This window comes from Vipera berus (assembly GCF_964194415.1).
Source record: "Vipera berus genome assembly, chromosome: 2".
Classification (NCBI taxonomy): Eukaryota; Metazoa; Chordata; class Lepidosauria; order Squamata; family Viperidae; genus Vipera; species Vipera berus.
The window spans coordinates 155,332,368-155,344,774 of NC_138203.1; the positions used below are offsets into that span (position 1 = coordinate 155,332,368).

The 12,407-nt window shown below is 40.2% G+C and overlaps 1 protein-coding gene and 1 long non-coding RNA gene across 4 annotated transcripts in view; one reads left to right on the forward strand and one right to left on the reverse strand.

Annotated features, from left to right (window-relative positions):
• Positions 1-648: 648 nt before the first annotated feature.
• On the reverse strand, positions 649-6,041 carry LOC308664596. Its single transcript, XR_014025695.1, has 2 exons — positions 5,757-6,041; positions 649-724 (listed from the first exon to the last, which is right to left on the reverse strand). It is a non-coding gene; the product is annotated as an uncharacterized lncRNA (long non-coding RNA).
• A 49-nt stretch (positions 6,042-6,090) lies between these two features.
• CEP112 (centrosomal protein 112) overlaps positions 6,091-12,407 on the forward strand; it is a gene marked incomplete at its 3' end in the record, with an annotated part of 303,692 nt that continues 297,375 nt past the window's right edge. For all 3 annotated transcript variants that reach the window (XM_081318537.1, XM_081318536.1, XM_081318538.1), the window contains exons 1-2: positions 6,091-6,394; positions 8,927-9,071. In XM_081318537.1, coding sequence (XP_081174663.1) covers positions 8,972-9,071 — 100 coding nt within the window. In that variant the 5' untranslated portion in view covers positions 6,091-6,394; positions 8,927-8,971. The remainder of the gene's footprint in view (positions 6,395-8,926; positions 9,072-12,407) is intronic.

The following is a 12,407-nucleotide window of genomic DNA, read 5'->3' on the forward strand; positions in this document are numbered from 1 at the left end:
GTTTGCCATCTGAAGGTGAGAGATGCTATCCAAAGCCTCAAAAATAACAATGACTTCATACTCAAACAAGCTGACAAAGGAGGGTCAGTTGTCTTCATTAATAAGGAGAATTATGCCAATTGGCTGATTTCACAAGTTGCATTAAGCCAAATCTAAACCACATTGTAGCTTGATGTATGAATTCAATAAGACTCAATTTTAAGTCAAGATGTGATACTACAAAATATTAAATATATGCCAATATTCCCTAACATATAGCTCAAAGAAAGACAGTAGTATAGTAATATTAGCTAGAAAGTGATGTTAACATGTTATTCATCAGGGGAAGACATAAGGCTGAGGTTATATATCACCTAACCCATGGTTTCCTTAATTATGGCTTACTGAATAACCTACATATAGCTGGATGTCTAAACCACCTATTCAGCCATGTAGTGAGAAGTCTATTTCTGATACTACCACTTGAATTTTCCTATATTAACCTGTATCCTCAAAGTACAGTATCTACCTCACTTTGTTGATTCCAAGTATACACCTCTAGTTAAATAGTGATTGAACCAGGCCAGCCATACATATGGAACGATGTCTTTAACTTTCTCTTTAAAAGGTAGCAACAGTTTTAAATGTTTACACAAAGGTGAAACATAATCAGGCAGACGACCCTTTTATTTTTCCTTCCTCAAGTCCAAGCTTCCAATGGGCAGGTTTGTTCAATAATGCAGTGCTGTGGAAAACAAGGAAAAAGACAGCAACTGAGATGTCCCAAAGAAACAGTGGGTGTAATAAGAAGCCTTGGTGGAGCAGAGGGCTAATGCCTCCTTAAGTAACACCAGCTGCCTGCAATTAGTGCAGGTTCGCATCCCACCAGGCTCAAGGTTGACTCAGCCTTCCATCCTTCCGAGGTAGGTAAAATGAGGACCCAGATTGTTGGGGGCAATTAAGCTGACTTTGTAATAATGCCGCTTGGGGTGGGTGTGAAAGCCCTAATAAGCAGGCATATACATAGAATGAAGGCTACTGCTAAGCTTGTAAGCCGCCCTGAGTCTTCGGAGAAGGGCGGGATATAAATGGAATTAAAAAAAAAAGTGCAGGATCAGCGGAGGACATTGCAGGGACCACAAACAGTTCAAGGAAGTCCAGGACCAGGATAGTTGTTTCAAGACCACAAAATGCTGGTTCTAAAACTCTGAACAAATCATATAAAATGAGGTAGAAACTAGAAGGCAGGAAGATACTACAGTAAACAATATAGTAAATGAAAGCAAAACCATAGGCAGCCTTAGTAATTAGGATTTAGGAATAATACATAAGGTGTTGGCTTAAAAACCAGCAGACTGTGTTCTAGTCCCCCCCCCACCCCACACACACATGAAAGGCAGCAGGGTGACTTTGGGTTAGTGACTCTCAGTCCAACCCACCTCACAGGGTTGTTGTTGTGGGGAAAATAGGAGAAGGGAATATTAGTAATGTCAGCTCCGCATTATTTATCAAAGTAATAAAGGCAGGCTATAAATACATGCATACATACATAGTAATGACAGCTTCATTTTCTCCCACCTTAATACATCTTGTTTAACTCTTGTTCCTTGTTTAACACAATAGTTTTGAAATACATATAATTTGTATTCATTGGTGATACCAAAGTATTTTACCTTTTCCTCCATTTTAAACCCATTTTATTCAATATTTTATGTCCTTCAATCTCCCCCCTCCCCCCCAAAAAAAACCCCAGTGAAGGACAAATCACTGTAATGCAAAAGAGCACAGAAGACACAAAATCCAGTTAAACTAAAAGATGTAGATTAGAGCCAATGCAGGCAATAGATTCTGAGGTGAGCAGAGGTGTTCACTAAAAAGCTTATTTCCACTTGTAATTTATTGTATCCCTTCATGGATTACTGCCTTGTTGTGGCGAAGGGGCTTGCGTAAGTCAATGAAGCAGGGCCACCCAAGACGGACAGGTCATAGCAGAGAGTTCTGACAAAACGTGATCCAGTGGAGAAGGAAATGGCAACCCACTCTAGTATCTTTGCTATGAAAACCCTATGGACAGTACCAAAAGGCAAAACGATATAAAGCTGGAAGATGAGCCCCTCAGGTTGGAAGGCATCCAATATGCTACTGGGGAAGAGCAGAGGGCTAGTACTAGTAGCGCCAGAAAGAATGAAGCGACTGGGCCAAAGCCGAAAGGACGCTCAGCTGTGGATGTATCTGGTGGTGAAAGGAAAGTTCAATGCTGTAAAGATTTTTTCTCCATAGGAACCTGGAATGTAACATCCATGAATCAAGGAAAGCTGGACGTGGTCAAACAAGAGATGACAAGACTGAACATCGACATCTTAGGTATCAGAGAACTAAAATGGACAGGAATGGGTGAATTTAATTCAGATGACCATCAGGTATACTACTGCGGGCAAGAATCCCTCAGAAGAAATGGAGTAGCCTTCATAGTCAATAAAAGAGTAGGAAAAGCAATACTGGGATACAATCCCCAAAATGACAGAATGATCTCAGTTCGAATCCAAGGCAAACCATTCAATATCACAGTAGTCCAAGTCTATGCCCCAACCACCGGTGCTGAAGAGGATGAAATTGACCGGTTCTATGAAGCCCTACAGCATCTTATAGAACTAACACTGAAAAACGATGTCCTTATCATCATGGGGGATTGGAATGCTAAAGTAGGAAGCCAAAAGATAACCGGAATAACAGTCAAGTTTGGTCTTGGAGTACAAAATAAAGCAGAGCATAGGCTGACAGAATTTTGTCAAGAGAATACGATGGTTATAGCAAACACTCTTTTTCAACAACCCAAGAGACGGCTCTACACATGGACATCACCAGATGGTCAACACAGAAATCAGATTGACTATATGCTCTGCAGCCAAAGATGGAGAAGCTTTATACAGTCAATAGAAACAAGACCAGGAGCTGGCTGTGGCTCAGACCATGAGCTTCTCGTTGCAAAGTTTAGGCTTAAAGAAAGTAGGGAAAAGCACTAGGCCACTCAAATATGAACTAAATCATATCCCTAATAAATACACAGTAAAGGTGACAAATAGATTTAAGGAATTAGATCTGATAGAGTGCCTGAAGAACTATGGACAGAGGTTCGCAACATTGTACAAGAGGTAGCAACTAAAGCCATCCCAAAGAAAGAGAAATGCAAGAAAGCAAAATGGCTGTCTGAGGAAGCTTTGCAAATAGCTGAGGAAAGGAGGGAAGCGAAAGGTAAGGGAGAAAAAGAAAGATACACCCAATTGAATGCAGAATTCCAGAGAATAGCTAGAAGAGATAAGAATGCCTTCTTAAATGAACAGTGCAAAGAAATAGAAGAAAACAATAGAATAGGGAGGACCAGAGATCTCTTCAAGAAAATTGGAGAGGTGAAGGGAACATTTCATGCAAAAATGGGCATGATAAAGGACCAAAATGGCAGGGACTTAACATAGGCAGAAGAGATTAAGAAGAGGTGCCAAAATTACACAGAAGAGCTATACAAGAACGAATTTAACGTCCATGATAACCATGATTAGGTGGTCTCTGACCTTGAGCCAGACATCCTAGAATGTGAAGTGAAGTGAAGTGGGCCTTAGGAAAGCTGAGCAACAACAAAGCTAGTGGAGGTGACAGTATTCCAGCTGAGCTATTAAAAAGACGATGCAGTAAAACCTACACTCAATTTGCCAGCAAATTTGGAAAACTCAACAGTGGTCACAGGATTGAAAAAGATCAGTTTACATTCCAATTCCAAAGAAAGGCAGTGCCAAAGAATGTTCAAACGATTGCACCATTGCACTCATTTCATATGCTAGTAAAGTTATGCTTAAAATCCTACAAGCTAGACTCCAGCAGTATGTGGATCGAGAACTACCAAAAGTACAGAGAGGATTTCGAAGAGGCAGAGGAACTAGAGATTAAATTGCCAACATACGCTGGATCATGGAGAAAATTAGGGAGTTCCAGAAAAACATCTACTTCTGCTTCATTGACTATGCTAAAGTATTTGATTGTGTGTATCATAATAAACTGTGGCAAGTTCTTAAAGAGATGGGCGTACCAGACCATCTTATTTGTCTCTTGAGAAACCTATATGCGGGTCAAGAAGCAACAGTGAGAACTGGACACGGAACCAACCGATTGGTTCAAAATTGGGAAAGGAGTCTGGCAAGGCTGTATACTGTCGCCCTGTCTATTTAATTTATATGCAGAGCACATCATGAGAAAGGCAGGGCTAGATGAATCAAAAGTTGGAATTAAGATTGCCGGGAGAAATATCAACAACCTAAGATATGCACACAATACCAGTTTAAAGGCAGAAAGTGAAGAGGAACTAAACAGCCTCTTGTTGCGGGTGAAGAAGGAGAGTGCAAAAGTTGGCTTAAAACTTAAATGTTAAGAAAACCAAGATCATGGCATCTGGCCCTCTCAATTCCTGGCAAATAGATGGGGAAGAAATGGAGGTAGTGACAGATTTTATTTTCCTGGGCTCCAAGGTCACCACAGACGGGGACTGCAGCCAAGCAATTAAAAGACGCTTGCTCCTGGGGAGGAAAGCCATGGCAAATCTAGACAGCACACTAAAAAGCTGAGACATCACCCTGCCAACAAAAGTGCATATAGTCAAGGCTATGGTCTTCCCAGTTGCAATGTATGGCTGTGGAAGCTGGAGCATAAGAAAGGCTGAGCGCCAAAGAATTGAGGCCTTTGAACTATGGTGCTGGAGAAGATTCCTGCGAGTCCCTTGGACTGCAAGGCGATCAAACCGGTCAGTCCTAGAGGAGATCAACCCTGACTGCTCTTTAGAAGGCCAGATCCTGAATTTGAAACTCAAATACTTTGGCCACTTAATGAGAAGGAAGGACTCACTGGAGAAGAGCCTAATGCTGGGAAAGATTGAGGGCAAGAGAAGAAGGAGACGACAGAGAATGAGGTGGCTGGATGGAGTCACTGAAGCAGTAGGCGTGAGCTTAAATGGACTCCAGAAGATGGTAGAGGACAGGAAGGCCTGGAGGAACATTGTCCATGGGGTCGCGATGGGTCAGACATGACTTTGCAACTAACAACAACAACAAAATTTATTGTAGGGAATGGATTAAGCCCATTAATTAATGTTGTTGCTGCAACACTTCCTTTGACTCGGGCAATGAAGCTTTTCTCCTTCTCTTTTAAGGCTGTTTCTTTATTTTTAATGCAGGAAGCCAAGACAGAAGATCCTAAGTTTCCCTGAAGCTGCATCCACATCCGAAAAGGGTGCATCCATACTGGTGCAAACACATGGTTGAAGCCGCCAGTCCTTTCACCATTCCTGACACTCCTGGTGGATACTAAAACCAGAATCCACCACCTTGTAAAAAATTATACAGATAGTCATTGACTTACAACAGTTCATTTAGTGATTGTTTGAAGTTACAATGGCAATGATAAAAGTGATTTATGACCCTTTTCAACTGTCACAGCATCCCCACGATCACGATTAGAAGGCTTGGCAACTGGCTCATATTTACGACCGTTGCCGTGTTCTATGGTCATGTGACCCCCTTTTGAGACCTTCTGACAAGCAAAGTCAATGGGGAAGCCAAGATTCACTCAACAACCGCGTTACTGATTTAAAAACTGCAGGGCTTCACCTAAGAAACGTGGCAAGAAAAATCGTACAATGGGGCAAAACTCACTTAACACATTTCTCACTTAGCAACATAAATTTTGGGCTCAATTGTGGTCGTACGTCGAGGACTACTTGTACTTGTACTTACCTGCAAAGCCCCAGAGCCTCATCTTCACTAAGGGGGGGGGGGAATGAGCCCAAACCCGAGCTTTTGTCTTTATTTCCAGAAGGCAGCCGCTTTCCTCCGCTTTCCTTTCTTCCTTCCCCCCCCCTCCAGTAAAAATAACCCCATCAGCTTTTTTGACCTCCAAGTCCGCCCCTCCAACACCGGAATTCTAACGTTCCCGGAAGACTCAGAAACTCCGCGTTGCGTGGCAACCGCCCGCCAAGCTTTTCACCGGAAGCGGAAATCATTTGGGTCTGCTCGCCACTTCCTCGCTGAGAGAGAGAGAGAGAGAGAGAGAGAGAGAGAGAGCTGGGCGCGAGCCGTTGGCTGCGCTTGGATGGGCTCCTAGCAGCGGTTGCGTCCCTCCTGGATTTCCTGTTCAGGCCTGAAGCGCAGCCTTCGGAGGCGCGGGGCTTTCCCCAGTCTCATGTATCCCCCTCGCAGCGGAAGGAGGAGGAGGAGGCGTAGCCCGAGGGTTCGGGAGGCTCCGAGACAAGTTCGGTTCCCCTCTTCCGTCCCGCTCTTTAGACCTCTTGGCCATTGCATCCTTGGGTGAAGAAGGCTTTGTGCTAATTCCTTCCCCTGGTGCCCAAAGCCTCCGACATCGTGGACTGCGTGAGGTAAACGGGGCTACATTGTCAGGAAGGTGGGGTGAAGAGCCAGAGGTTTGCAGGTTTCCCGTGTGAGGAAATGCGCACGTGACTGAGGCTCGGCGTTGCTATCCCGCGGACTTCGTGGCTCCGAGTGATTTGACGGACCGAACCACAAAATTAGCCGCGCACATTTCAGCCTACGTGAATTGTAATTGTGTGTGGTTCAGTGGGTTGTGAACACGCACACGCACACATTCTGATTGACTGAGTCGTGGGTGAGACTGTGGTACAAACCCAGCTAGAGGTACAAACTTTTGAGTGAGCATGAAGTAATTCAGCACTAAAAAGAGTTACCTTACGTGCATTTTCATAGATCTAAGACAGGGGTCTTCAAACTTGGCCCTTTTATGACTTGTGGACTTCAACTCCCAGAATTCCTCAGCCAGCTTTGCTGGCTGAGGAATTCTGGGAGTTGAAGTCCACAAGTCATAAAAGGGCCAAGTTTGAAGACCCCTGATCTAAGAGGATCCCTTACTGGTTAGTTGTAGCGTTTTTGCTGGAAACAGTGGCTTCTCCCCCTCTGATTGGAAAAGTCTAAACAACTATTATACATATTTATACTGAGAAAGAAGCTCCTTATGAATTAGGATTAATTGTGTTTAAGATTGCACTAGTAATTTGTGGGGTTGTGATCACGTTTTCTATGCTCGTTTCACTACAGATTGGGAATGACTGGTAATTATTTCCTTGGTTTATGAGATGATTTAATAATTAAAATAAAATTGACATACTATTGAAGTGTGTTTGAAAGTGTTGTAGGTAACACAGACTCGTGATATTTTGATTGGACTGCTGAAAGCAAATTCTCTGGAATGGTCCAAAGAGAAAATTTTCATGAGTTTGTGAGTACTTCTTTTGTTACATCTAGATATTTTTGTAATCGTCTTCAGGTTCTGTTCTGTGGGGGACTTGAAGACCATCACAAAAATATCTTAATGTAACAGTGTGAATTAATGTCCTGCATTTAATACAAGTAGTCCTCAACTTACAACCAATCATTTAGTGACTATTCAAAGAAAGTGAAAAAATGATTCACATTTTCACATTTATAACAGTTGCAGAATCCCTGTGATCACATGATCAAAATTCAGACGCTTGGCAACTGGCATGTATTTATGATGGTTGCATGTCCTGGGGTCATATGTTCAACTTTTGTGCTCTTCTGACAAGCAAAACCAATGGGGAAGTCAGTTTTACTTAAACTTGTTATAATTTAACAACTACAGTGATTCACTTAACTGTGGCAAGATGGGGCAAAATTCACTTAACTGTCTTGCTTAGCAGTAGAAACTTTGGGCTCAATTGTGATAAATCGAGGACTATCTGTAATGACAACAGTTAGATATAACAATATTCCTTATCAGAATTGCCTTAGTGTGTGCTCATAATACTAAATGCTGCGTACATATTAAAATACTAAATTTTCCCTACTCAAAGATTTCTATTTGTGATGTAGCCAAATGCAAAATACCTCAATTGTAAGTTTTAGGAGAACAGTTAAAGTTTTAAACTATTTGGGTCATAGAAAACAATGGAGCTTATAGCTAACTCCATTCCTCTTTTTTATATCCTAGAAGTTGTCAGTTGTGTGCTTACTGATACCTGCCACCCAGTCTACCAAAACATAGCCCAGGAAAATACTTAATAAAAAATAAAACATATACAATAAAAAGTTAAAAAATGCTTTGCAATTTTTATGTAGGCTAGGTGAAATTCAAATTCAAGCAACAGACTTGTTAAATTTTTGACCAGCTCTCAACAAAAATGCTAAGCAAAAAACAACTCTGCTCTATGTACCTCTCTGTAATTTTGGTACATAAAAAAGACAGCTACTTGAAATGGCCATTCAGAGCCTCAGTGTTTTGGATGGTCCTATAACTTCCCTTTCGCTTTGCTTTAGAGTGGGAACTCTAAAACTTCTTATAAATATCCAAGGCAGTGATCTTTGGACTATTGATGCTTTTTGATTGGATGCTATTTAATGCTTCACTGTATATTTTTGAACTTATTCATAAAATAAGGTAGTTGGGGAAAACGTCGTCGCTGCTAAGATAAACACTGGAAAGATATAACAGCTTTCATTTTGTGTATAATTTTAATTTTCAGCGCCATTAAAATTCAAGATGGGATAAATTTTGAGTGCTTCCTTTTAGGAGAGATGACTTATCTTTTAATTTGTGAATGCTATATTTTATGATTTTTGCTGTATTGAAAATACGAAGTAATTCTGGATTAAACATTTATGGTGTTTGTACTGTCAGCCATGCTTAGTATCTGCTGACCAACTAAGGGTATATTGCTGGTGGATTCACTGTATTTTCTGTATCCCTCCTTTTCTCTCTCCCTATTCTGAAAGGTATAAAGGGAGGAGGGCAAAAAGTATTTATTTCCTGAGGAGAAATATTTTGTTTGATGCCCTTTTTAAGTTATGGATACAATGATAGCATTCTATATTTTTGATATAATATGGTCCTGTCTTTTTGAACATTTTTTTTTCAGTGATCTTGGATAACACATCTGTACATAGTTTATTGACTGAGCACAATGACCAGTGAAGAAGAAGCATGGGAGAAATTGGATTCAGAATTTGACCATTATGTTGTGGATATGAAGTCTTATGTCTTAAAACTACCTCATAAATCAGGTAAATAATTAGACAATTGGTGCATTTCACCTTTTCCATTATATAAAAGCATAACTAAGTAAAGTAAGTAATAATATTTAACTTTTAAAATTACTGGAATACATGATTTGGAAGAAACTTACATGCTAGCATATACAATTTTTCCTTTATATTTTCAGTGCAAAACACAAAAATGTTTTTGAGATACATAGAATTCAGTGTTTCATTGATAATTTAGAAAATATTTTCTGTGATGATGTGATGTAGGCTCCAGGTATGGAGAGAGGTCCAGTGTTTTAGTGAAGGTGAAATAAGTGTATGAGTATATGCTTGTGTACACACACACATATATTCCTTTTAATCTTGGGATGTCCACATAGGTATCTCTGAAAACAGTTCAAAGTAGATAGAGATTTTCTGCCATTGTAGGAAAAAAGGAAAGGTTTGTAGAGCCAATACTACAGACAGTACTAATCGTATCTCCTGGAAAGAGAGAGGAACCAAGATAATTGCCATGATGCCCTTTGCTTTGGCAAGAACCTGATGTAACTGAACTGTTCTAGTACTGCAATACTGTAAAGTATTCAAATTCTACTAAGAGATTGCCTGTGATATTTAAATTAAAAAAATTATTGGTAGAGGAAAAATTTTGGTAAAGAAAAACAAGCTTCATCTTTCACTATATTTTCATATAATGTTATTGTTCAATAATTTTTTCATTGTCCATAATTGGCTGGTACTGAGTAAATGGGAGACAGAATAGAATAACTCCACTGCCAGGTTAGTACTCTACGAGGAAAAGAAATTATGAGAAAGTTAACTTCAATTTAATTTTAATTTCAGTAGCAATGATTTAGTTTGTCAGTTTGGGGTAGCGCCAGTGAGATTTTAGAATGTATTTGTCTAGTCTCAAAATAAATATAGAAGAAATTATGCCACTTCTAATCAAGTAAACTAGTTGCTGAGTGTGATTGTAATGTGAAGTAATAACAGGGTTGTTTTTTTTAAGTCTGAGGAAGCAAGAGTCTGAGGAAGCAAGAACTACAGGTCTAAGGAAGTCTGAGGAAATATATATTTTGCAATGGGCAAAAAAATAGAAACAATAGAGGAAGTTCATAAAATATTATTATGCAGAAAAAATAAATTAGTATAAAATGATACCAGTCAAAATGATTGCCAGATTCTAGGCAATGAACAAAGTGGCACCAATGATAGAATATGAAGTGTAGAAACTCCAACATGGAACATATGACTCAGTTACTGACCAAAAAGGATATTTAGGAAGAGCACAAAAAATAATATTATTTCAAATCAACCAGATTTACAGATTTAAAGGAACAAAGTAGGCTGAGAAAATTGGAGATTAAAAAAACAACCGCAGAGAGAAATAAAAACCGTGCAGTTTTTACATTGAGTGAGAGATATAAGTACTCTGCGTTATCATGAAAATGTTGCGGTTTCAGGTTCAGTTGAAAGCCTTTTGCTTTCTGTAAGGAGTTTTATCATTTATTAGCTTTTCTGTGGAATTTTAAAGAGGTATAAGTTGAGAGATGAAGACTTCAAGAAATTAATTCCAGATTTGATTACCATGGTCTTTCTGAAAAACGAACTGCTTTACCATTATTTAAGAAAACTGCAAACAGAGTTTATAAAGGAGCCTTTTTTTTAAAAAAATACTTTGTTTTACATGGTATCTCAAATATAGTGCAGTTATAAAAAGTAATAGAGCAAGGAAGGTGGTCAAAAAGATGGTGGCACTGCAACTCCAGAAAATTCTGATTAAAATTGATTATCTGGACCCCTTTCGAGTCAGCAATCAGGCCTGGATACAGTACAGACTTGGCATTGGTTGCACTGTTAGATCTGGCAGGAGCGAGTTAGGACATCCATCCTTGCTCCTCTCGACCTCTCTGTGGCTTTTTCATTACTACCGACTACAGTATTCTTTTGGGCCAACTTAGGGAAGTGGGGATGGGTGGCACAGACTTTTGCTGGTCTGCTACCTTTCTCCAAGACCAGTCCCAACTCGTTTTGATAGGGGATGAGAGGTGCAGTTCCACAGCCCTTACTTTGTAGGTGCGCAGGACTCAGTGCTCGCTCTCCTCCTTTTTGACATGTAACTGTTGGATGAGATTTATCTATCACCATTGGATGAAGTATCATCGAAATGCTGATATATATACCTCCATCCTGGGTGTAGTGAGCGAGGTGGATGTTCTTTTGCAGTGCCTGAGTTATGGGAATCTGGATAGGGAACAACATACTTGAGCTGAACTTTGGTAAAGTGGAGTGGTTGTGGGTGGGTGAGGAGGGCTCTGTTTATCATCTTTGGTCTTGGAAGGTTTTTCACTACCTCAGACAGATGCGTAATCTAGGGGCCCTCCTGGACTCATGGCTCTTGCTCGTGGCTAGGAGAACCTTTGCTCAGCTTCATGTTGTGTGCCAGTTACACCCATTCTTGGGTAGGGAGGCTCTTTGCTCAGTCACTCACTGTGGTCATTTCCTGTCTGGACTAATGCAGTGTGCCCTAGATGGGGGTTACCCTTGAAAAGTATCCATAAACTTCAGCTAGTACAGAATGAGGCTGTGTGAGCTGTTCTGGGTGCCGCAAGAATAGTGCATGTAACACCTCTGCTGCACAAGCTGCGTTGGGGACTGGTTTGTGTCTGGATCCAATTCAAGATGTCTTTATGATTTTAAAAGTCCTATGTGGCATGGGACCAGATTCCCTATGGAACTGTCTTCATCCCATTATATCGGTCCATCCCACCCAGTCAGGCAGGGAAAGTATCTGCAGACCCGGCCAGTTAAAGAATTGTAGCTTCCTCCGCCATTGGCCCCTGCCCTTTGGAACCTTCTCCCCCAAGAGCTGAGGCAGGCCCTAACCCTCCTGATATTTTGTAAATACCTGAAGACCTTGCTCTGTTAACTTGCTTGGGGCCCACAGAGAGCTAGCTAATGCTCAGAAGCCCCTCCTCCACCTTCTTAATCTTGAATTTTAACTATTCCTGTGTTTAATTGTTTGTATTATATATAGTTTTTATATATAAATTATTATTTTGTCTATTTGTACACTGCCCAGAGTTGTTCTATGAGGAGATGGGTGGTTTTTAAATATGATACATAAATAATGTGGGAGACAGTTTGGAGAACATTAACATGCCTAAATTAAATTTATTTTTATTTTTAATTTATTTTATGAGATAAAAGATTAGAATAAAACAATAAAAATTAGAGAGCTCGATGCAGTGATGAGGGCAGTTGGATAGAGAGCAATCATTGGCAAATCTGAGGTAAATAAAAGGAATTATTATTTAATTCAACTTGAAAGAGTGGTACACAAAGAGAACAACTTTT